The sequence below is a fragment of the Poecilia mexicana genome, unplaced genomic scaffold (genome assembly GCF_051168715.1).
Source record: "Poecilia mexicana isolate PSO_F unplaced genomic scaffold, ASM5116871v1 scaffold_11, whole genome shotgun sequence".
Lineage (NCBI taxonomy): Eukaryota > Metazoa > Chordata > Actinopteri > Cyprinodontiformes > Poeciliidae > Poecilia > Poecilia mexicana.
The window spans coordinates 21,980,471-22,006,219 of record NW_028263380.1 but is presented as its reverse complement, the minus strand read 5'-3'; the positions used below and the strand labels follow the sequence as shown (position 1 = coordinate 22,006,219).

General features: G+C 37.7%; 1 protein-coding gene across 1 annotated transcript; it reads right to left on the bottom strand.

Annotated features, from left to right (window-relative positions):
• Positions 1-1,749: 1,749 nt before the first annotated feature.
• LOC106929402 (cell adhesion molecule CEACAM20-like) lies at positions 1,750-25,066 on the bottom strand. Its single transcript, XM_088010411.1, has 10 exons — positions 24,957-25,066; positions 24,427-24,744; positions 22,417-22,598; positions 21,992-22,130; positions 20,054-20,332; positions 18,575-18,853; positions 18,230-18,490; positions 16,494-16,605; positions 7,309-7,343; positions 1,750-5,020 (listed from the first exon to the last, which is right to left on the bottom strand). Exons 1-9 carry the CDS (start codon positions 25,003-25,005, stop codon positions 7,325-7,327), a joined length of 1,638 nt encoding a protein of 545 aa, XP_087866537.1. The 5' UTR covers positions 25,006-25,066; the 3' UTR covers positions 1,750-5,020; positions 7,309-7,324.
• Positions 25,067-25,749: the final 683 nt, after the last annotated feature.

Below are 25,749 nucleotides of genomic sequence, written 5' to 3'. Positions count from 1 at the left end.
GAATGAGGCTCTTTATTTTCTCTGAGCTGCACAATCTTCTTGGCAAAAAGCCTTCAGTTCCTGTAACATCCTGGGCGGTCTCGCATGAACTGCACGTTTGAGATCTCCCCACAGAGATTAAGATGGTCACTCCAGAACCTCGATTAGCTGTAGGTCTGACAGGTCGGCTTGGCCTTGTGTTTTGGGCTGGAACATGCACAGCATACAAGCAGTGTTTTCTGATAACATGCAGCCTTCAGCCTGCCTTTAATTTTGAACAAGTTTCCAGTGCTTTGTATCTCACATTTCCCCAAAGAGTGAGATACAAGGCACTTTGGAAATCGCTGATCCATCACAGTGTTTCATAGTAGGAATGGTGTACCTTTCATCAAAAGCCTTGTCGACTTCTCTCCAAATGTAACATTTGTGGCTGTGGCCCAAAGAAAGTCCTGTTATTTGTGGGTTTTTTCATTACATCCAAATAATTTTATTGGCAGTGATTGGAAATTCTTGTTCTACCTGGTCATTGTTTGGTTTTTAATTACAGTTTGGACACTGCTGACCGTTGTCAGTTCCTTGCGTAACCATTTTTATGTCCCTTACTGGTTTTAAATAGTTCAGTTACCTTTTCTTGCAGATCCTAAGACAATTCCTTTGCTTTCCCCATGATTTAGAAACAAAAGGCATCAGTCAGCACTGGATGAATAACACAAGGGTCTGTCAGGAGCCCAGAAACTCACTGACTGTTTATTTATACGCACTGATTACAAGCAGACAGATCACAGGTGAGGATGGTTACCTTTTATGTCAGCTTGTGCACAGATGAGACCAAAAAAACCAGAGTTGTGAAAAGTATGTAAATTATGAACACAACTGCAGCTCTGTCAGTCTTCCATGACAGCCACTGCTGCTGAGCGTAATCTTCCTGTAATGATCACAGTGCTCATATTCCAATCACTGCTTCCCTGCAGAATGATGTCTCTTAGCTAAAATCTTATTAAAAATTGGTTTCTTGAACAGTGCAAATAATTCACTGTATTCTAATGCCCTTCACAGCCAGTAGACCAGAATCTAATAAAGCAGCTTTGGGGTGTTGTGAAACTTGAGCTTCACATCATGGATGTACAACATCTGCAAGATAACAACTTCATGTTGATTTGCAAATCTGCTACTAACAAGGTCTGCATGACGAAGAGGATAGTGAGAGTTTTCACTAACGTTTCTTTTTTGCTTAGATTAATGGTTTCTTTCACTTTTAACCTCTTCTGCAGATTTTGCTGTTGTTCATTAAGAAAGGACATTAATATGTAACAACACAGGAGCTTTTCTGCTTAGTTTGCATAACTTTTGATCCTACCTGTGAAATTAAGTTTGGTGTAACAGAGACGAGAAGCTTATCATGATAATTTTAGTGGAAAAAAAACTTGTTTAATATTTTTGCAGCAGTTTCACACTGCAGTTTCAACTGCTTCAGATTTCACAGTGCTTTATTTATACGGCTGCTTCATGCTTTCTTTTCCTGTTGCTTTTTTCCCAGTGAAAACATCCCACAGGTGGACTCAAATACGGGTGACATTTTTAAGAAATTATTGAATTTTAGTTATACATTGAGATGCTCTGTAGAGTCAATACACACATAAGGACATGTTTAAACATTGGTTTTTGTCATTTTTATAATAAGTTTACAGACATTCAAAATTCAGCTTTTCAGAAGATTTGATTTGTTTTTTGAGCAACGAAAAGCCAAAAGAAACAAAACACCTGAACAAATTTGCAGTCTTAGTCATTATAGCCATTTTTATTAACTTTGATTTGTCAGTTTAAGTCAACGAAAGCAAAAGATATATATATATTTTTTTTTTCTATTAGCACAGTGGAACGTGTCATTGCAAATTACTTGCAGAGACAAGTTCCTGTCAGTGTTTCCATTTGTGAGTGTGTCAAAATACGTCTCAGGAATGACACATGAGATCCGGCCGCTCCTTCGCCTGTAGATCACCGTCATGCTCATACAGACGAGCTCTGTGATTGGATGGTTTGAAGACACACATCTACTCTGATTGGTTGTTCCCCCTTTTTTTTTTTTTTACACCATTTAAAATAGAAGCATAATTTTCCCCATAAAAAGAAAAAAAACATCAAATAAAAAAGGTGAAACAAATCAAAGTTATGAAAATATTTTCAAGACCTTTATGGCTTTTTACGTTTGTACACAAACTTAAAAGATAACAAAACATCTCTGAAAAATATTAAACAGTAAACACACATTTATCCCATATGTATAATCCAAAAAAAAAGTCAAAATCTGTGTACAGTGAACAACATCTCCTATATACAACAAGGGCAGTTTCATGCAGTTTAAAACATATGAACACGTCTCGTTTAGGGCAACAAATGGCATATTTACATGTTGTTATGAATACATTCTCTGCACTATATTCTATTGTAAACTCAACACATAAATATGTTTTAAACTTGTCAATACTCAGTTTGAGTGGGTGCAGGAACCTGGTGCCACAGGATGCTTTGTAACAACCACACATCAATTCGTACCTGGATTTGGGAGGATTTATGCCTGTTTTGAGAACTTGGGCAAGAAAACGGTTTAGTTTTTGTTTTAGTTTGTTTTCTATTTGATCTACATAGTTTTGTGTGGAAGAAGATATTTCTGGAAATGTTGCAAGAAATATCTAACAATTACACACACACAGGTTGTTTCTTTAAAAAAACAAACAAAAAAAAACTATAAAGCAAAGATCTAAAAACATTGAAGGCAATTTATATTTAACTATTTATCTACTGTAAACTGCAGCAACATGCCTGACGAGGAACCTACAATCTCCTAATTACAGCCCTGGTATCAGGTTTCCAAGATTTGAGGTTTTCCATTACTAATTTATTGCCTAGATTAAATATTTATTGACAAATTTAAATAAATTACAGAAATATGGACGAAATGACAAAGCATGAATCCAAAACAGGGGTATGAATTGATGAAGGTGCAAACTGACCTGAAGTTTTTCACCTACAACTCAAACAGATAGTTTCTGCATGTGTGATCTGCTTATGGGCTATGATCTTCAGCTCCAATGATTCTAAAGGTTGTTTTTTCTTCTAAAACTCAACAAAATAAATACTTGTTTTCCTGGAGATCAGTGCAGGTTGAAGTCTGAGATCACACATAACCATAAACCACACAAAGATATATATATTTTTTTTTTTCAAAAAACGATGCTGACAAAATACTCGGAAGAAACAGCTAAATGCTGAACTTCAAAATACCACAGATATGTTTTTCAGATGCCTTTTCAAATTAAAACTAGTTCCACAAAGTCTCTAAAAGCCATAATTTAGTTTAAAGCAACTTCTTTACAGTTGTGGTTAGAAAAAACGAGCAGCATCGTGACAGCTCATCAGACTTTCCCTCCAGTTCTTAAAGAATTTGGGGACTAAGACACTTTCCCGCTCGCTTTTTCTTCCTGCCTTCCTCCTAACCTGACTGAAGTGGCTCTGCATGCTGAGTCCTGTCTCTGCCATCTTCAACCCTTCCCTCCTCCTCTGTCTGTTCTTCCTAAGATGACAGGATGAGTCAAACTGGGAGGGCGGATCCTGAGCTCCAGAGAGCAACATATAAAGGTACAGGATGGATAGCTGAGAGGAGTCGTGGGAGCCAGCTAAGATTACAGAGTAACACTTGTATGGAGAAACTCAAACACGTTTGCAGAGTCAGATTTAAAAAAGTAAAACAGGTGGCAAAAAACAAGATAGTTCAATTCTTTAACCACCTAAAGCTGCATAAATGCTCATATTGATCAGATTAAATAATAAAAAAAAAACATTTGTTTTGATATTAGATACAAAATGTTGCATGATGGGTATTATAGTTATCTTCCTTTTGAGGCATTTTTTATCATCAAAGACTAAAGACTTTGAAACTTTGAAAAGAGTTACACAGAAAGCAGTTAAATGTGTTGCTTCTGTTAGTTGTACCATCTGAGCATATTTATGTGACATATGAGCCTTTCCTGATTTTTTTTTATTTTACAAAGTGGAATTTTAAGGATTTCAATCAATAAATATTATACATCTATTATTTTTAAAGATCATGGTGGTCTGCTAGTATAACAGAGACAAGATAAATTCAGTAAATGTTACAGCTTTGCTCGTTTTTACACAAAAGTGATGTTGAGTGAAGCTGTCAGATTGAGGAAGAGATGCTGACAGGCTTGTAGTGACCTCAGTTTAGGATAAATTAAAATAAAAAAAAAGCTGACTCAGCAGGTGTGGTAAAAAAAACTTCTTATGCTTTGGTGAGCACCAAACAAACTGAGACATTACAGATGAAAGCTCTGATGTTTATCCTGATAACCCTCCGCTGTGCTTGGCTCTTATCAGCGTAACTCCACCTACGTGGAACCGACGGTGACATAAATCAAATACAATATATTCCTGCTGCGTTTTTGAACCAAGCTACCCCAGATTCTGCCCCTGTGGCCTCCATGGTTTTGATCACCCATGCATGTATGCATCACATTTCTTTAGGTATTATCTCTGTGTATGCGTGTGTTCTCCTCATGTTTCCAGCAGGATAAAGACAGTCACTCATCGCTGTCACCAGTTCATGAGCTTTTGTCAAAGAAGCGTCTCCATGGCAGAAACTTCTGTTTCCTCCTCAGGAAAAAAAAAAAAAAAAAAAGCAGGAAGGAAGACAGAAGCTAAGGGTCGAGGTTTGAGGTTTGGCAGACAAAAAAAAGCAACTGATCCAGAGAAGTGGAGCAGCTTATTAATGGAAAATGAAAATGAAACTGAAGATAGTTGCAGTAAAATTAAAAGGTTTGTAATCCAAAGCGTAACATGATCTAGTATTCCAGTAAAACTAGACTTCCATAATCCTTGTCTGCCAGGGAGAGGGAGAAAGAGAGAGGCATAATGAAGAAGCTGGTTGGACGAGTTGCTCAAAGGAAACCAGCTGGATCCACCCAGGCGCTCCTCCCAGATGCACAAGAGGATCATGGGTACCCAAACGGTAGACATTTCAAGCCTAAACAAAAGCAGAGGAGAGGAGTCAGTGTTACAAAAGTAGAGCAGATCAGTTCTTCAGCTTTAGTCATCTTTGATAGCTGAGCAAACTGTAACAGGCATTTAATCACAGCATCAATTTCTTCAGGATGATGTCAGAGTAACTATTAATAGGAGCAGAACTGCAGGTAGTTCCTGAAAATACTCTGCATGTGTGCTTTGCAAATGAAACAGAAATACAAACTAGGGACAAATGCTACTTCCTCATCAGCACGGCTCACAGCAGGACAGCAAACAGAAACGTTTGTTGAAAAATGACTTGAGCCATGCAGGTGGGTAATAGTATTTGTTTAGTGTTACCGTCTAGTGAAGCTTATGGTCTGTTTAGAAGTAGTTGAAGATAACCTGTCTTGTAAAGAACAGCCTGTTAATGTCTATGTTGCTCCAATAAAGACAATCCTTTAGCCTGTCTGGCACTACAACCAGGGATTTCATGACCTGATCCCAGGTAGGGATGGGCATTTATTGCATTTATCAAAAGTGATGAAATTCACTCTTGGTTCATGTCAGAATTAATATAAGCTGTGACACAACATCGACATAACTGGAGATACAAATGGTGCAAGTCGTTCCATTGGTTAATGTAATGAGTGAATGAAGTCGGGATGCCCGACTCCGTTCATCAACAAGCCTGCAAGTTTCAGATGCATTCCTGTTCAAACACACCTGAACCAAAACGATTCAGACTCAGCTGTTCGGCTCTGCAGTGTGACAAGCCATTCATTTGATTCAGGTGTGTTGGAGAAGAGATGCATAAAGCTGCAGGACATCAGGCTGAACCCATCAAGATATTAAGTTTAATTTATGTGAGAAGAATTTGGGTTTGTGAGACTCTGAATGTATCCATTGACAAAACTCTATTATAAAGTCAAATGTGCTTCTTACTTTTATTGTTATTGCAAAACAAATCACAAAAATGTTGTGAAGTTCAGGATTTCCTAATCACAAGTGTTTTTTTTTATATTTGTAATAGGATTTCCAGACAAAATGGAGGAACTACATTTTAAAAATCAGTCTGTTTTTATCTTTAGTGTTTGCAAAACTATACTTTAGGCTGTGGAAATATCTAACCAAATTGATTTTTAAAGGACAACAACTATGACATCACGCTGTGGCAGAGAGACTATAATTGCTGCTGTCGCTCCTTTGTGTTGTGTGACCTGAGCTGCATGCTTCACTGCCCAAACAATAAATGAAACCTGAAAAACTACTCTTCAAAAATGACCACACAACTTTCTTGCTAGGTGAAAATACTTTTTCCTGTTTTCTGCCCACATACAATTAACTGGAGCTTCACTGAAATGTGTTTTGAGCCGAATTATCGGTGAATCTGTACCAAAACATGTTAGCATTAGCATAGTACTTTAGCAAAAGCCGCTGGATGAAAACACCAGAAGCATGAGGAGAGTTTATGGAAAACTGGCTGTGTGTGTTGTGTCAAAAATATGTTTAGTAAAATATTTATGTCTAGTTCTGGGTCTTCTACTATCAGACTAATCATGTCATATGTTAGCAATCAACAAAGTGAGGCACCATCGCAAACGTTCGCTCATTGTGAAGTCTTTAAAATATTGCTAATTTATTTGATGAGAAAGCTGATAGACTCCAAAAATAAATAATGCAAACACATTGTATATAACACAATTTTGAATTTTTTGTTTTTTTAAGCTGTCTTGCACCACAGATGTTTGCTTCAGAAGACTTTTTCTTAAGAGAATTTGGCAGCTGCTGGTTGGCTTGGCTTTACTCTTATCTTCTGTGGTCTTGTGTTGGCAGATCAAACGGTTTTCAGCAAACAGCAGCGACGCTGCAGACAGAAGCTTTAAAAGAAAAGCTGCAAGGCTCAGACGTGGTCTTGTTTCAAAGCCTCAAGCACAGTGTCAACCCTACTAGTGCAGCTAGAGACGCCCCAGGCTGCATAAGACAAGTGGAGACGGCCTTGGAAACAACTGTACTGGTTTCATACTGACATCATCAAACCCAGATAACACACAGAAAAACACAGGCGACGTTAGTGCAAAGATGAGCACGAGGGGAGGCTTGTGATTATTTACCAATGTTGGCGTTTAATCACGAGGCCAATTGTAAAGTCAGATTCTTACATCACCTCTATCAGAATTTGCATATTAGGTTGAATTTTGGGAATGTGTAATTGTTGAACATCAGTTCAAAATGGGTGTTGCTCAACTTCAAACTAAGAATGTCTTTAAGTGCATGCCTTCATGACAAATACAGTTATCAGTGACTTACCAGCAGATGGACGTCTTTAGTATGGTGACGACACCCTGAAAAACACAACGGAAACAGTGTTTACCTCTGACAGACACCGTTGGCAAAACTGCAAGACAACAGATTCTTCCTTTCTACCATCTTAATTTCAGCTGGAAAGATACAAATATTTTCAGGTGGACCAAACTTAATGCTAGCAGGATTCAGTTGGTTCAAGGTCAAACAACAGCTAAAAAAAAAAAAATCACTATTTCCTCGACATACTTTTGGGATGATTGGTATCTCACTGAGACATTCTGAAAATAGCATCGTCTCGGATCAAATACAAATTCTTAAAAAGAAGATTAGCACTCGAAACTCTATGATAAATTTAGCTTGGAGGCCATTTGTAAAAATTCACTCATTTGCATTGAAAAACAAATCATGTCTGGAGTTTTAAACAGTTTGTACATAAATTAATTCTGGGTTAAATAAACTTAAATATTGGTGATCTCGTTACTAAAACAGCTCATCTCGTATTTAGCATAAAAGCACTCTTAGAGGAATAATTCGGATTGTTTTAAGTGACTTTCAGCCATATCACACAAAAACAAATGCATGACTCTTTTCTAAGCTGAGCAACACGTATGAACTACAGCTGCATCAGATGAGCTGTGACTCAGTCAGCTTCAGGGCCGGAGCTAACTTTTAGATATTGAGACAGGCTGTCACTTGTTTTACTGTATCAATGGTTCTCATCCAGGCAAATGTAGAAAAACCCTGGGGACTGTTTAGATTTCCCAGAGAAATTTGTCCAGTGAACTCATGAATGACTGACCAGACAGACCAGTACAACCAGCAGTTTTGATTAACATAACCTTAGTGACAGAGACATTATTTGGCTGCATAAATAGACTCCTGCAAAAGTTTATTCATCTGCTATTTTAGGGTCTCATCCCACAGGTATGAATATTTTATATTCTCCATCCATCCATCCATTTTCTAACACCCTTGTCCCTAGTGGAGTTGGGAGAAGTGCTGGTGCCTATCTCCTATTGCACTGAGGATTTTGTTCATTTTCTCCAAACTAATTGCACTATGACAGCAAAAAACATCATTTTTAATAATCACCTCAAACTATCCCTTTAAGAAAGTAAAAAAAAAGCCTTTGCATTTAAATGTACAAATATAACAATCTGTTGATCTGGTTGTAACAAAAATAGTTGCTGAACTTTATATGCACATTTCTTTAGAAGGGACATTTTTGTTGATTAAAGCTCAATTAACAACAAATAAACAAACAGAATTGCAGCTGTACCAGTGTTCACAATATCTGATAGTCATTGTGACTAGCTACATTTATTTGTTGCAGTTTTATCTGCAGTGTGGCTACAGAAGTAACAGTTTCCGACAAAAAGAATGACAACAATCGTATGAATTTCAGAGATGTCTGGGGCAGAGGGCCTGTCACTAAAGACACTTTTCTCCAGTTTTTTAACAGAGTTGCATGCTGAATGTTCAACATTTCTGCAGGGCACTTCAGTGTTATCACTGCTAAAAGACTGATGATAACGTCACATCTACAATCTGATTGAATAAAAGAAAAGCGGAAACCTGCAATCTGGACTTCATTCTAATCTCTACCTGTTGAACTCAAATCTCCCGCCCAGCATTTTTTAATTTCCCCTTCATAAAAGTAACTATGTGACCGTAAAGGTGCAATCAGGAAGCACCATTGTGAAAGTAACCGGCCCTACAAATGCCTTGCAGGTGAGTCACTGTACCTTATCACTGAAACTGTGCTGAGCAGAACCAGACAAAACAACAGAGTTCAGAGAAATGAAACAACGGAAGAAACCGCTGGGAAAACATGCAGTAAGTGTGTCATTGGGTCTCTATAACCTTAGGCAGCAAACAAACAGGAACGATTAAGAAAGTTGAATTAAAGAATGTCCTCACTGAGGGACAATAGAGTACATTTCCATTCTAGTTTAAGGTGGAATAAACCTTAAACTCATAATTTGTCCTGAACTTAAATGAAAATATTCTGAACAGACTGTACTTGAATGATTACAAGGATTGAGCCTAAACTCTATTTCTGAATATGCTAAGAATTTATACGCATTGCATCACTTAACAAATCACAAACTTGATAGAAAAACAGAAAAAAAGAGGAAATAATAGATATTATGCAAGTGTTATGCATATTTCACTGATAAATCATCAGTTCCCAAAAGAGTCAGCCTAATCTCACTATAGCATTTATTTTTCTTTATTTGAGGTTCTTAATTGTTTTAAATGTTAAATCTTTGCTTGATTTTCTGTCCCTAACGAAGCTAGACGACTCCAGAAAACCGCTCACATTTGAGAAACAAAGCAGCACAGCTAACCATCAAGGCAGCACATGCAACTGCTTTAAAAAGCGGAAGTAGCAAAAAATAGCAAAAGACTGTGTGTGATAGTGAGGAAAAGGATGTGGCCACTATGATTTGGTCAAGAGATGAGAGAAGATCAAAACGACACCAGAAGATGCGATAAAGAGCAGCGACACAGGTGAGCGTAGGAGAACGAGTCCAGACATGACAACAACATTCCTGCAATAGTTTCAAAATGTAAGCCTGGCTCCACTGAGAACAAAAAACAACACCAATGACTCTTTGACACGCTAGCAAAGCCAAGAAGCTGTTTTAAAAAATACCCCATCAAAAATGTGACTCATAAAACTAAAAGCAGGTAAAATAGGCTGTTGGAATCAGACTTGAGAGTGAAACTGAGGTCAAAGGTTTCTATAATATATTATTTGCAGACATGAAGTCAAAGTATAATCAAATCACACTGCAGCGTCGACAGTTAAAACAGATGTTTCAGCAAGTAAATCATTCAGTGATAGCAAAATTAGAGTAGATCCAGTGACACGGTGATGTTACAACTTGCTTCTTGCAAATATGCCCGGCAAACAATGTTCCCCCTAAAATTGTTATTGTAAGACCAACAACAGCCGACATGCTTTGCATGTTAAAAATGTAATGTTTTTGTTCTTAACCCTATTAAAACAAACAGAACCAGATGCCTGTTACTATTTCTAAGAAAGAGAGTCAACCTAACTGTAGGCACAAGCTTCAGGTGCAAAACATGGAGTTCTACATCCAACTTGTAATTATGACTGATGGATATGTGGGACTTCCCACCAGGCAGCTTTTTTATTTTTGATCTGAATGCAGTATCATAAAGGGGTGTGGAAAAAGAGCATTTTGTGAATGATTGCACACGGGAAAGGTGAAGCTAGTTGAACACAGAACCCTTTTCTTTCTGCTGAAGAAAGGAGAATCTCAGAAAAGGAAAGGAGGCCACCGTGTTGCCGAAAAGGTTGAGTTTGTCAAACAGGTTTCTGGGAACCTGAGAAGTTTGGCCATTGTAACCAATACTTGCACCCTAAAGCAGCTTATAATAAAAAAAACAAAAATAATCAACTGGATGCAACTTAGGTACACATTTTTAGAAATCGTGTCTGCAAGTTTGAAAATGAACTTCAAAGCTTGTGTGTGCATAAAAACAAGTGCACTTTGTGATGTGAGCCACTCAGTAGATAAGAATCTGACAACATCGTGTGAGCTAGCTGCTGACGGATTTGCCTCCAGCGACAAGCAAATACTTTCAAAACTCAAAATGAAAATGACCAAGAAGAAGTCTTTAGGGTTATAGTCACTGGTTTAACCACTCTCCAGGTATTTTATGGCATAGATTCATAGAATAGGAATTATTTTTTCTTATATTCACTCAATTATACAACTATATCAGAGGCAGCAGGAAGACGCCACAGTAATACAGTTAAATGGGTCTTACCACCTACCTGGTAAATCTAGAGCTTTAAATATTATTCCAAATTTATATTATGTAGAAATCAAACATTTTCCTTAAATATGTATAAGCTGCTGGTAAATCAACAATTTCTGTCAGATGTTGATATTTGATTATTCACTTTGTAATTTAAATTTGAATTTGCGTGCCACAGTTGCCAGGCGGTGAGGGGTAATATGCATTTCCTCTAAAACCTGCACGGTTTGTCAAGCTGTTTCTCCGTACGCCTCTCCATTACTGAATGTGAGTGACACTTGAGGAGAAGCGGGAATGCACTCAGATCCTGTTTGCACAACACCAGACGAAGCTAATCCTAAATGAAAGGGGTCAGTTACAAGAGGAAGCATGTGGGGACAGTGGGCACTTTAGCTTGGAGCAAAACTGATATCACATTTGCTTGCGACTTTCCTGTGAGTTTTGTTTCTCACTTCTTCTATGCCTGTGAAAACCAGCTGAGGTTAATTGAATATGATGCGAAAAGCTACTCGGTTTGCTAACCTTTTCCAGTGGATCCATGTTGCTAAACTACAAACTAATGTCCTATATTCTCATATGAAGTCAGTTCTTTAGACGCGAGTCTTTGCCAGTTCTTATTCATGCAGCATTTTTACTTGAATATTGGGGTTAGGTTGTCAATTGTTTCCTATGTGCTTCAATATCCTCTCTAACTCCTGGTGAAAAGTGAACCTTCAGCCAGGTCTAATGTCTTTTGACATCAACAAGGATTGTCCTGTATTTAGCTCCATCAATCTTCACATTAACTCTGACAGGTTTCCATCTCCCTGCTGTAGAAAAGCATCTCCACAACATGATGCTGCCACCACCATGTTTTACAGCAGGGGTGGTTTGTTCAAGGTGGTCTGCTGCGTAAGTTTTCCATCATACCTAGTATTTGTTTCAGAAGACAAAACATTCAATCTAGGTCTCTGGTCAGAGAACCTTCTTCAACATATCCTCCAAATGTTTTGCTAACAACTTGAAACAGGACTTTTTAACTTTCAACTCTGGTTTTCTTCTTGCCATTACTCTATATGAGCCAGATGTGTGGAGTACACAACTAATAGTTGCCCTGCAAACAGATTTTCCACTTGGTGGTAAAGAACTTGCAGAAAGTGTCAACTTTCAAGGGCTGCAAACTCTTCTAGTAGTCATTGCAGATATGAAACTCTGCCACTGGCTTGTCTGTTTCTGCATTTCTTTGGGATTTCAGTTTCTGTTGTTCCTCTGGTGGTGTAACATATGACAGGATGTTTTCTGCAGCCCCCTGCCATTGACTAAAGTTACATTATCACATCGTAATCTAACGTTATCAAGATCTTTGTCGTTGCACCTTGGTTCCTAAGCAAACAAAACATTTGGTCTCTGTTTCTCTTGACTTAACTGCACCAATCTACTTTAATGTGCTTTGCAAGTTTTCACAAAAAAGTAGCTTTACAAAAACCATGAGATTAAGGTTTATCTAAGAAAAAAAACATTCTCCATGGAAATTTTGCTCTTACAACTTAGCATCAACAAATGCACTTCTTATAAAGTCATTGTTGCAGGAATAAGTGTTTGTAAAAATTACATGTTTTTAGAGTAGTCATGGGTAGAAGTGAGTGACTATTTTTTATCAGTAGGTTAACTGTAAATACATATAAGGTAGCTGCTAATCTAACTTTTTCTGAAATATAACTGCTAGATGTCTGAAAAACATGGGCATAACTGTACGTATGCCTATGCACAAAACAGATTGCACAATGTTTCATATGGGTGGTTTTATTGTGTTGCACAAGTTGAGGCAGTGTCTCTTTGTATGTTATCAGTTTGCACCTGCAGCTTAATCTACGTGCTTTCTTCTGTCATTCAGAATCCTTATAAGACCCATTGAGGGAGTTTTATCTTTATTTTGACTTTTGAAGACATTTAGATATGGCCTCCTAGGCTTTAGTCTATTGTTCATCCTTTATGTTTGTTTTCCCCTCGAGCACAAAACATTCAAGTACCAGGAAAATTGACCTCAGCCCTCCAGTCTGAGGTCAACTGACTCCTTAAGCCTAAACAGTCAGTTGTTTTGCAGCAATTTCCCTCGAAAAGTTGGATGTTTGAATACACAAAAACACTCAACAGACACTTTATCAAATGCATCCTGCTAGTGACAGTTTGGATCCCCTTTTAGCTTGAGATCTGCCTTAGCTGATTGTGGCAAACATTTAACAAGGTTTTGGAAGCATTCCTTAGTTACTTTGGGTTCATACTGACAGGAGAGAACTGTGCAAATAGGTAGTTGCTACCTATCTGTCTGCTGCACATCCACGATGCAAATCTCCTGTTCCACTAAATCCCAAAAGTACTTCTTTTGATAGAGACACTAACTATGCAGGGTATTAGACAATACTACTACCTTTTGGTACTTTAAGAGCCTAGACTGTGCAAGTGTATTAAGAAAATAGCATTGCAGTTGATAGGCGGTGTCATCCAAGAAATACTGAGGTAGGCCTAAGGAGTCAGCTTTTAACTTGTTACACCTGAAATCGTTTACATTTCAACACTTTAATAACAAATCATTTTTCTTTGCAGCAACATGTTTATTGCTGAGCTGGCATATTTGTGCTGAACTGCCAGTACAGGTTATGGCACAGTCTGTCATCTTCTGTCTGCATTTTGGTTGTTGCCACTTTTGGCTTGGCATGTCTGAGAAGGCTGAATGCAACAATTAACTTAGTTCCTTCCTCACTTCTCGCTTCACCTCTTTGACAGCTCTCTTAAGCTGCATTACCTTCCACCTACACAAAAAGTTCTCAAATGTCACATTTGACCAAAACATCTGCAGTATGCACTTAAAGTCTGGATTGTAAGATTAAAGGGCCGCCCAGCAGTGTTTGAGTTTCACTCCTGTATCACATGGTTTGTTACCATGTTGCCAGGTTGATCTGCCCCAGTGCAGAGAAGCTTTTCAAGATTAGATAAAAAAAGCTCTACCGGTCACCAAATCAAATCCCTCAAAGCAAACCTATGTGCAAAAATCCTGACAGGAACAGAAGGAATCTCAGACAGCAACCAAACTCATCATCTCATCTGAAGAACGTTATAAGTATTTAATCTTAGAGAGTGCATCCAGAACCTTTAGGGAGAAGGCTGAAGACGAATTTATGACTTGGATTCTTCCTACCAGACACAACTCCACTGAGCAGTTTATCTTGCTCCATGCGAATCAATTGGCCCTTAACATAAACGGCATTGACATTTGATGAAGACAACCCAATGACAAGATTGACAAGTGAATACCTTCGAGGCCTCAGGGTCTTTGGGAGTTCCTCTAAATAAGAACACCTCCCACTACATCTGAGCCTGAGACCCGATGACCCCCGAAGCATCAGATAATCCTGACAGATTTGCTAAAGGCCAAGGAAGGAGGGAAAGATCTACCTAAAGAACACGATCTCACCCTCAATGACGAACTGGTTCTTCAGCTATAAGGGATCTTTTAATAACCTGAAGGTAGAGGCTTAAAGTACTTCTTACACTTTGTGTAAGTAATTCTGGGATGGCTGAAACAATTCTCATGAATCTTTGGCTTCTTTCCTTGTGCTGCGAAAGAAGTCTCACTTTAACCGAAAGCATAAGTGACGGTTTCATTCCTTTTTCTTTAGTGTATTTCTTTGGAACAAAAGTAGAAGTACCGGTTGGATGGCTGTTGGATGTATGCTCTCACAAGCCACGCTTGTTGAATTTTGCAAGCAGCACTTCAGTTTTTTTAAAGAGACAATTATTGGTTTGCCATTTATTATAGGCAATAAATGTAACAAAGCCAATTTTCTGATTTGACTTTTATTGGCCACTACAAATCGTCACCTTCCTAAAGTAAGCAAAAAATGAATTAGGCCATTAATTTAGTTAGGTGATAAAATGAAACTACTAATAAAATCACAATTTACTACAGAGAGAAGAAAAGAGTAAAAAGTAGCGTTATTTTAGTTTTGTAAAGTTTTACTTTGAGCGCTCAGCTGCGTGTAAACTTTTTGTCTCTAGTTTCTGAAGCGAGGAATGTGAATATCTCTCAGTGACTCACTCGTTTGTATCAGGATGGCGGTTTCTGTTGTGGTCCAGTATGATGAAACGCCACCGTATACATATAAGTACAAGGTTACTTATATGTAGAGAATGTGACATGTGGGTGTGAAGGAACGCTTTCAGTTTGCTGCTTGAGCCTGTGATTAATCGGAACAATATATTCTGCTCCGATGGTTTAAAGACTTTTTCAGTGAGATGTCCGTGAAAGTTTGGGAGCGACCAGAATATTCTGTGGATGTATGGATCATAACGTAATGGATCACCGCCGTTTTTGTAAATGCAATTCAAATTGATGTTATCACACTATGACAATCTCATACTGGCTCAGTTCTACTAGGAACACAACACCTGTTCACTTCCACTTATTATCCATACAATTATTCTATCTGGTGCTACTAACCATGCCATATTTAAAAAGAACAATTAAAGGCATATTTTGACAGCTGGGACTGCTCTTCTCTTTGTAAATTTGTAGCAATGAATTCGGTCTGTCTGCCCAGATTTTTCGTAGGTGCAAGAATTGGATTCAGTGGTGAAATATTTTCATGCAACACAAGGAATTCAGTGCTGTAAGAGTTTAGCAACTGCATAATTTGGATGCGTTTGTACATCATCCTGACATGTCGCAAGGCACCAAAGCAAGAGGAATGTCCAGAATTTCCTAGAAGGTCACAAAGTGGTCGTAATATTGAGGAACAGAAACAAAGAGAGGTGTTACAGACACGGCAAGAAGCAGTGAAGTAGAACAATTTATCATTCATCGGAAGCAAAAAACACAACAGCAGCTTTCTCTTGGACTCAGTGGACAGTAAATTATAGAGACAATAGCAGAGCTAAACGCTGCCAGGATTAAAAACAATTCACTCTTTCATTGCTTCTAAATATGTTGATGCATGTGACTGAATTTATTCTGGTTTCAACTGGTCCTTAGATCTAGCAAGAATGAGCTCACAGATGTTTAAACAAGAGTTTCTGTTAAACCATTTCCCCCCATAATGCCAATCAGTTCTCCTGAACACAACAAACTGACCTTTAAACCATTTTCTGTCAAAGAACTCGACCTAAATCCTATCTTTGACCTTTTGCATGAACTAAAAGAGAAACACATAGAGCCTGGATTCTGCTTAAGAGAAATTTCAAAAACAAGTCCTGAAAGTACAGGAAGCACAACACTGACAATGGAATTGGATTTGTGGTATTCTCACACATGAACACCAGTTCATCCCTTTTCCTCTGGTTTTCTCTTCTTCACCGTTTGATCTGTTCATCATCAAATCTGCATGAAAACTTGCTGCACAAAGACAAAGAGTACTTACGGTACTTTCCCTCTGCAGTAGAAGAACAAGGCAATGGCGACTCCAACTGCGACAAGGCATCCGATGACGATTCCGGCAATGGCTCCGTCTGAGAGACCTTCGTCTATTTTTTCTAGAAAAACACCACACAACAACGGTTAAAGCCCCAGTAATCACAAAAAAAATGTTTGCACATTGATAAGACCTGTGCTCTTTTGGGGTTGATGAAATACAGCTCGAACCAGAAAGATGAAGTAAGTCTGTCTGATCACATGAGATAGTTTTAAATTTTATATGGGAAATTTGTCCAATTAGTTTTTATTTGTAGCATCGGTTTAAAGGTCTTTGAATGTTGCAAAACAGAAGACATGAAGGGCATCCCATCATTACTGTTGGGAAACTGGTGGTTTGTGTGCAAAATGATTTTTATGGTGGCAGTCGAATGAGAGACACTGTCAGAGCGAGCAACCAACCGAGAGCGTCCTGGAACTGCAAAATGTTAGGAAACTGTGTGGCTGTGATGCTATTGTCAAATGTTGGGATGAAGATATCAGTAAATGCGCATTTTCCTGCCTCCAATTTTACTTAAAGGTCATTATGATGCTTCCCTTATTCTCTGAGGCCTTTCTGGACACCTTGTGCACTGTCACATGTTTGATGTATTGAGTCAACTTCATCAAAAAGACTGAAAATACTACTGGCATGCAAGGCATGAATTGATGACAAATGGAAAACAGTTTCTAAGATAAATCCCATCCCAGTTCCTTGTTTGGGTTAATAACATTGTACACTGAGATCTTGATGGCAGCATAGTTGTGTTGTGTTGTGCAGCCTCAACTAGAACTATTCATGGTAAATTTATAGATAAGCTGATTCTGACTCTTTATTTTTAAATGCAACCACTGCATTCAAATTTGCAGGATTCAAACTGAATTGTAAAGTGCACACATATTCAAACAATTCAAAGAGATGACATATGCTTACAGAGATCTGCATGCATTGGACCAAAACTTTTTTCATTTAGCTAAAGAGATCACTTGATTTGCTGGCAGAACCAGACAAAACATATATTTGTGAAATAAACATCACAGTTTTTCACTGAAATCATTTTCATGTGCTGAAGAACAATTACCTTTACAGAAATCAAACTCATTATGCACAAAGCTTGTGTTCATATGAAATAATTCAGATGCTTCAAATAGAATATCCAGATTCTTTACCAACAATTTACAAGCAGCACAGATTAGCTCAATACAATCATGGTGAACAAGACAGGCCTTTTCTGATTCAGTTCCATCTTCTCACCACATTCCAATGATCCTTTTTGAGAAAATTATTTGAATTTACACTATGAAAAGTCTCAAACGCATGTTATGTAATACATACCAAAGTCCTAAAGGTAAAGATATTCCAATAGATGTGTGATTTACCAAGTGCATACTGCTTACTAGGCTTTAATTTAATTTTTCTATACCCAGGAATGTAATTTTTGAAGGTGAGGAAAATGAAACGACTCTTGAGTCAGGTTGCTCTTACTCTCTATGATGTCAGACAAACAAATATTGTAGCAAAGTGTTCCAAGAGTAATAGGTTTCTGGTTTTGCTGGCAGATTATTAACAAAACAGTTAGGGAGTTAAATGATGCAACATTTCAAAACACCAAAATATGTGCTACTGACTTAATCTACAGTTGTGTTCTGCATCTGGCACTACTGATGTAATACTAATATAACAATTGACTGGCATAATAATCTTACCTTTGACAGTGACAGAGAGAGGGGGGGAGCTGGTGGACTTCCCAGTGACTTCATTGCTTGCCTCACATGTGTATGTTCCCGATTTCTTATAGTCTATGCTACTGTAGATCAACTTCTCTTTTGTTTCATCAGGGATCACTGTCCCATTTAGCTTCCAAATAATTTTGGCAGGAGGGACAGACGAGACAGAACAGGTGAGCTCCACACGCGTGTTCAACTGCACTTCTTGGTCTCCCTTCACCACTGGTGCTTCAGGACCATCTGGATGAAGTGAGGTAAAGATTAAACGTGAAACTGTCATCACTGAATCAACTAAATACAATAAATGCTTTAGCAAACACTTACAGTTGACCGTCATTGTGAAGTTAGCTTCTTTTGTGCTGACAGAGTTGCTGAGCCGACATATGTAATCCCCATTGTCCTCTTTCTTCAGCACGTCGATGTATATTGAGGTACTATCGCTGGAGAATTTGACATGGGAGTCGGGGGAAAGGGGTTTACCATCCTTCAACCAGACTCTGTCTGTCACGTTGCCACGCACAACCTGGCAGGTGAGGTTGGCGCTGCTGTTGCCAGCGATGAGGATACCTTTAGGACCACTTAATTTAACACCAGAAATGGCCTCTGCAAGCATAAATGGAAAGAAGGAAGCCATCACTCTTGTCAGTTCAAATAACTTTAGGTAATTATGTCATTATTGTGACTTATATGTAGAGAATGTGACATGTGGGTGTGAAGGAATGGTTTCAGTTTGTTGCTTAAGCCTGTGATTAATATATACTGTTCCGATGGTTTAAAGATTGTGAAATGGTTTCTGAAATTAAAAAAATAATAATAATAATTCATAAAGGTACTTTGTGATTGTCTCAAACAGGCTGGTCATGCTAGAGGACTATCCAATGGGACTAAAATAAAACTACTCTACAAATTAGAGTTGACAACACTTCCTCCATAGCAGAATAAAAAACTCATTCCCATTCATTACAAATGTTTCTGTAAAATGTGGCACAACTAGTTTTCAGGCTTAGATGGAATTTTTTCATTTTTAAATGCAAATGTTCACTTCCTTACTGGAAGCGTGACGACTCCATATGTCTCTTGTTTCTTGCTGTAATGCTGGAGATTTCATAATTTAATGCTGTCTCAACATGCTAAAGGTGACATGAGTCACCAAAAGAAAAGGTGAGGCCAGTTTCAAACTGGATCCAACTGTCACATCTCTGCTTTGACTCACAAACAAAAACACAAATGACTCCTTCAGGCATAATGTAAGACCATCCAACCCAGCAGCTTTGCACGCAGAAATTGTTTATCAGCAGGAAACAACAGCCGTGAAAGAAAGCAAGATGTAAAATAACGTTTGGCTACAAATTACAGAAACTGCTTGCGACACAAAATATCAAGTACGAGCTACGGTCTGTTTGTTGGGTGTCCCTGAATGCAGAAGATCTGCCTGTAGGTGTTAATTTAACAGTCTGGTTCTAGTGTCACAAATCTGAGACTTTAGTCCTGTACTTAACTATTTGTTTTTAGCAAACTTATATTATTATTTCCCTACATCCTATCTTTTACTGAATCTATTTAAAAGAAAAATCTATACGCATATTTTACCTCCAATTTAAAGATATTGATAAAGTCTCATTTGAATTACATTGTTGGCTTAATGGTCAATTCAAACTATTTTTTCTCTTAAGGTAATGTTAATAATAATAATAACTCTACGATACTAAGATTACTATTGTAAAAGAAAATATTTGGCCAACCATTCCAGATGTAAATGTGATAACACAGTACCTGATTAAACAAACATCGGGTTATACTCACCCATCACAGAGAACTCAACATTAGTAGATGAAACCTTTCGTTGGGTCTTGTCATTTTTAGCGACACACCTGTAGTTGCCCATCGTATGCCCAAATCCCTTCTCCTCAATGACTTTCAGGGTGAGGACTGGACCACTGGCATCTATCTGCTCTGCGTTATGAAACCAGGTGAAAGTGGCAGCGGGTTTGGAGGAGGCCGAACATGTCAGGTTGAAATCTGAATTGGACGGGACATATTTCCCCTGTGAAGAGGCCTTAATGGTGACATCCTCAGGTCCATCTATGGAACAAATACACACAATAACATATATAAGGTTGTTTTTCTGCAGATAATATATGCACTGAAAAAACACAAGATTTTTTACCAAGTAGTTTTTTGACTACTTTCTAGTGCGAATATCTTAGAAAACTGGAAATAAGACAAAACTAACTTACAAGTAACTTTTAGCAAGATAAAAAAAAAAAAAACTTGTTTTAAGTAAGTATTGATGAAAAAGTACTAGGTCCATATTGGCAGATTATTTAACTCAAGTCTTTTTTGAAAAGCTACTTTTAAGTTAGTTTGTCTTATTTCAAGTGTAATAAGATATGTGTAGTAGAAACTCGACCAAAATCACTTGGTAATGTTTTGTGTTTTTGCAGTGTGACGGAAGAAACTTATATTTGTTTTTTGGATTGTGCTTTCTCTTATAGTTGTACTTGTTTTGGGTACAGGAGGGTTGTGAGGGCTCACAAAACAGGCCCGTTCAGGGTGATTCTGCAGCTGCAAGTTACAAAAATGACATTTTCAATGTGATTTTATGAACTAATGGTCAGATTCCTTGTTTTTCTTATCAACTTGACGTGTCCCTTATGAACCCTCCTGAACTGTAGCGGTAAGCTCTTGATTAATTAATAACAGGCTAAAGCTGTGGTCGGTGTGGTTTGTCCGCCTTTCAGGTTATTCATGCTGAAGGAGTGGAGGTGTAGGCTGCTGTGTACACAATGTGGTTTTAGCCTTAGAGGGTAGTTTGAAAGGGAGCGCCTTGCAAACATGCACAGCAGTTTCAAATGCAGTAGTTTACATTGCTAAGATAAACTTTTTGTTGGAATTGGAACAGGATTTAATTTTTTACAGGAATAACTCCAGACGTGATGCATATCCTCATATGTTGGAATGACTCTGAAGAAGAAAACCATGCAGATTAACTATTTATGACAAATGGCCACTTGCTCACGGTGACCTTTTGTTGTCAAACAGGTGTGGAGCTCATTCAGTCAAGTGTAACCTGGCAAACAATGAAAACTGAATGAAATGAATAGAGATTGCTGATATCTGTCTAACCGCCATGACTGATATGAGCTGCAAGTTTGACACACATCCAAAAATAAAGCCTTCAATTTACTTTTACTTCACTGTTTCAACTGGAAAAATATATTTCCACAACATAGTCAAAAAGTGTCTTCCGTTTTCCCTCAGGTGAAAACAATGCCAATTACCTTTAGCCAGTCTTCAGAATGGGAAAAACAAGAGAACATGCCAATCCAACAAGGCAAAGCCGCTCCCTTATACATGCCATAACCTTCTGTCAGTAGTATAATTAGAGTTTAGAACAAATGAGAACATTGTTGTAATTCCTCCATTTTCTATTGGATTTTACACATTTAACTTTTTTACAGTGCTTAAGAAAACAAATTCCCATGCAGTCTAAATTGAAACAAGCAGGCCAGACCTCAGAGATAACTGGAGTTTATCAACCAAGAAAAGTCTGCTCCTATGCTAAGCTTGGATCAAGACGTAAATGTTGCAGCTGCAACAAAATTAGTTTGTAATCATAATATTTTGTGACGTTTAATGCAATCTCTCTATCCAATTCTGTTATGTGTTTCTAAGAATATCAGTTCCACCTTTAAGGCTGCTTAAGAAGACGTTACTGCTAAGTGTAGGTGAATAACTTACAGTAGGTTGTGAGGTTGAATTTGGCGCTGCTCTCTTTTTGCAGTGGGTTTGCTGCTGTGCAGACAATTGGGCCAACCAGGTCATACCTCTGGACACCTGTGATGGTCAGCTTGCTAGAATATTTTCCCGGTATTTCAGCCTAAAGAGAAAATACCAATTAAATATTTATCAGCAACTCCTTACAATTTTGCGTAAGCTCAAAAAAAGCTGTTGATATAGATTGAGTTTGTTGTATCAATATTTCTACTTTTTCTTTTCTGAAGAGAATACAGTTTGAGACAAAATTTCGTCACAACATTTACAAGTTTAAACAACCAGTTTAGTTTAAAAGCTTACACTGGGTGTATAAAGACTTTGCATTTGCATATCTACTATTAATTGAATCATAAATTCTTAATCTCAAAATGCATATGAACTTATTTCACCGTGTCTGACATCACCGACGATTGGACTGTAAACCGTTTGTCATCAGAAGGAATGCTCTTGCTGTCGTTGGTCCAGGTGAAGCTCAGGATAGATCCTTTACAAGAGCAGGTAAGAACCACTGTGCTGTTGTACTCAATGGCTTCAGGAAGGTCTGACTTGATCATGACATCAGACACAGGCTCTGCAGAGAAACATGCAAGTTCACAAGAGGTACAGTAAAGTCATAGAACAAAGAAGATGACTAGCATGTTGTCAGAGTCAAATTTAGAATTCATAAATCTCAACGACATTTCTCAACATCAATCGGACAATGAATTCAAGTCTTAGGGAATTTATTTCACAATGTCATATCTATGTTTTATGAAATCTAACTGTATTTGTTTGAACTTTGTTGAAATCTTAACAGGATATGTATCATATGAAAGGTATCCCCACTAAGATCTTAAGGAAAATGTTCTTTTGTTGATGAAATCTGGCTATAATGAAGAGCAAAGAGTCAATAATGCACACACCCAGGGCTGAGTCCTCTTCAACATATATTTGTGAGCTGAAATCAACATATCAATACAGTGAATGAAGATGGACGAACTATTGCAGCCATTAGACCTGTTTAACTGGCTACCGATAATCCAGGACTTCCAACAATGACTGTACTACTTGCATACGGCAGATTAGGCAACAGTGGGTGTGTGAGAACAATGTAAAGGAGTGGCAGCCACATCTGAATCTGAACTGTAAGAACTCCTCAACTGACTCTTACACTAATTTACAGATCTGTAAATATATATATATATATATATATATATATATATATATATATATATATATATATATATATATATATATATATATATATATATATTTGAATGACAACAATAGCTTTGCTTGAAGAATATAAAGACACAACCTCTTATGGATAAGTCTGTAACTGGTCAGGGAATCAGACAAACTTCATCTATTTTAATGTAATCTTTACAAACAAGAAGGACATTACTGATTGTAAGTCTCTAGACATTCTGTTCAACAAAAAAATGAAACTTGCTTCAATTGCATTTATTTCAAGAAATAGTCATCTTGACGTAGGATTTTCGGTCTGAGATTATGATACTGCTGTAAAGCCAGAATTTGTACCTAGACTTTCTAACCATTCTTAATAATAAAGCCAACAAATCTGTCCAAATCTGTATATAAGGAGTGCTGACCAGAAGAACTGATTCTTTCCCAAAATGCCTGACAACTGCATGTGTGTCTTTTTGAAGAATTTACATATGATTTTTGGTGGGAAACTGCTTTTCTAAGCTGGTTTATTTCACAGAGCCAGGAAGACTTTGAAGCAAATCAACATGATAGCCTTATCCTTAGGGATAAATCGAGAACAGAAATACAGGGAGTAGACGTACAAATGTGGTAAAATTAGGACACCAGTAGTCAAATGGGCTCTGGGCTTCAAAACAACACTAAAAAGGGGGTCATGCTAAAATAAAATAAAAACACAAAGAAAATAAAAAGGGTAAAACTCTTCAAGCTAGATCCAATGAAACTGCAAACAAGCACAAATTACAACTGCAAAGTAGAGCACTAGGAGCCACGCCCTGATGTCTCCTGGTGCACGGGAATGGTGGCTTTTCCAGCAAATTTCATGATGTTTCTCTGATATGCACTCCTAACAAAGTTATAAACACTAAGTGCATAAACACATCTGAATGGCGTGTGTATTCCCCATCCCCGTAGTCCTTGTAAGGTGGCTGGTACGAAATACGAGGCGTAGCCATGGATATACCTGAGTTTCTGTTGGCGGAGGGATATTTTCTCGCAGTAGGCTATTATGTGTCACAGTTACTTTAGAGGACGCGCAGCAACTCCTAACATATTACCAAAGATATTACAATAAAGGGGAAAAAAACTAAATAACTCTTTGTGGAGCAGTTTACGCATAAGCTGCAAGAGAGACTAAGCAGTTAAAAAGTCAGACTGTAATAAAAAGCAATGATAAAGCAATAATGACTCACCCAGAACTCGGATTTTAACTTCTGCGGGAATAGTAGCTGTAAGCCCGATTATAACTACATTGTAATCTCCGCTGTCTTCTGATTTTATGGACTTCAGAGTCAGGGACCCGTCGGTGACGTTAATGGAAGCTCTGCCTTTGTATTGGTCTGTCATTATAACCACACCAGATCTTACAGTACCAATTGATGTAGAACCCTTGTAATTCCAGGTTATGATATCGTCTTTTTCTGTTGGACGCAGGAGATTTATTGTCAAATCTTTCCCCAAAAGTACATCCAGAGGACCGTCGGGTAGAACTTTCTCTCCAGCAGAGAACCCTGCGAGTAAGCAAAAGCAAAATAAAAATAAATAAATAAAAATAATCTAATAAATAAAGCAGTCGTTTTTCATTCAAATAGTGAAAGTACACCCATAGCAGACATCATGGACAGAGCGAAAACATAAATCGTTGGATACTTAAAAAATAAAAAATAGACCTTAAAATACAGATTTATTAAGAATTTAAATAACAACAAACTGTAAGACTCACCGGATTTAACAGAGAGGAGCAAAAGAAGCGAAAAGGCGATCAGAGCCATCCTGGACGGTTTCAAGTCTTCCCAGCAGAGAGACACAGGAACCAAACTGCGATGTACCTGCTGCTTTTACTGGGACACACCCAGAGGTGTGGACACACAAGAGCATGAGTAATGTAGGAGGTTACTTCCTGTGACTTTTCTATAAGGAGAGCTATTCGTCAATTTTATTTATAGGGTCACCAACGTTGAGCAATAAATATTTCAGATAAATGAGTCTGAATATGACGAAGTCTCAACTAACCGCAGATAGAATTTCACAAGCCAGTTTTTATTTTCTATTTTTTCTCTCATCTGCCCTTTTATTTGAATTTGTTGTGGTTTAATACCATCGTATCATATAAAATATTTGTAATGATTATCCAGACTGAAATGTAATGCATTAAAATGTTTTAAAAGATTAATGATGATCTTCTGGTATAATGCATAAAAAATGCATTATAAAGCCTAATTATTTTAAATTAAGCAGAGCAACGTGAAAAATTGGAAGAAAATATTGTGGCGTATTTTATTTTTGTCCTGGTGCTGCCATCTGGTGGTCTTCTATGAAATCTTTCTGTCTGTCGAAAGTCTTCCCCAACTGTTAATGCATGAGCAAGATTTTATTTTTGGTTTATTGGTGAAGAAAAAAAAATATTAGCCTCATCTTTTTGTTACGCGAAACTAAATCTGGTGTTCAAGGCAGCAAGTTATCATACACAAATGCCTACTTAAGTTTATTTAATGTAGGAAATGCAATATGTCCAA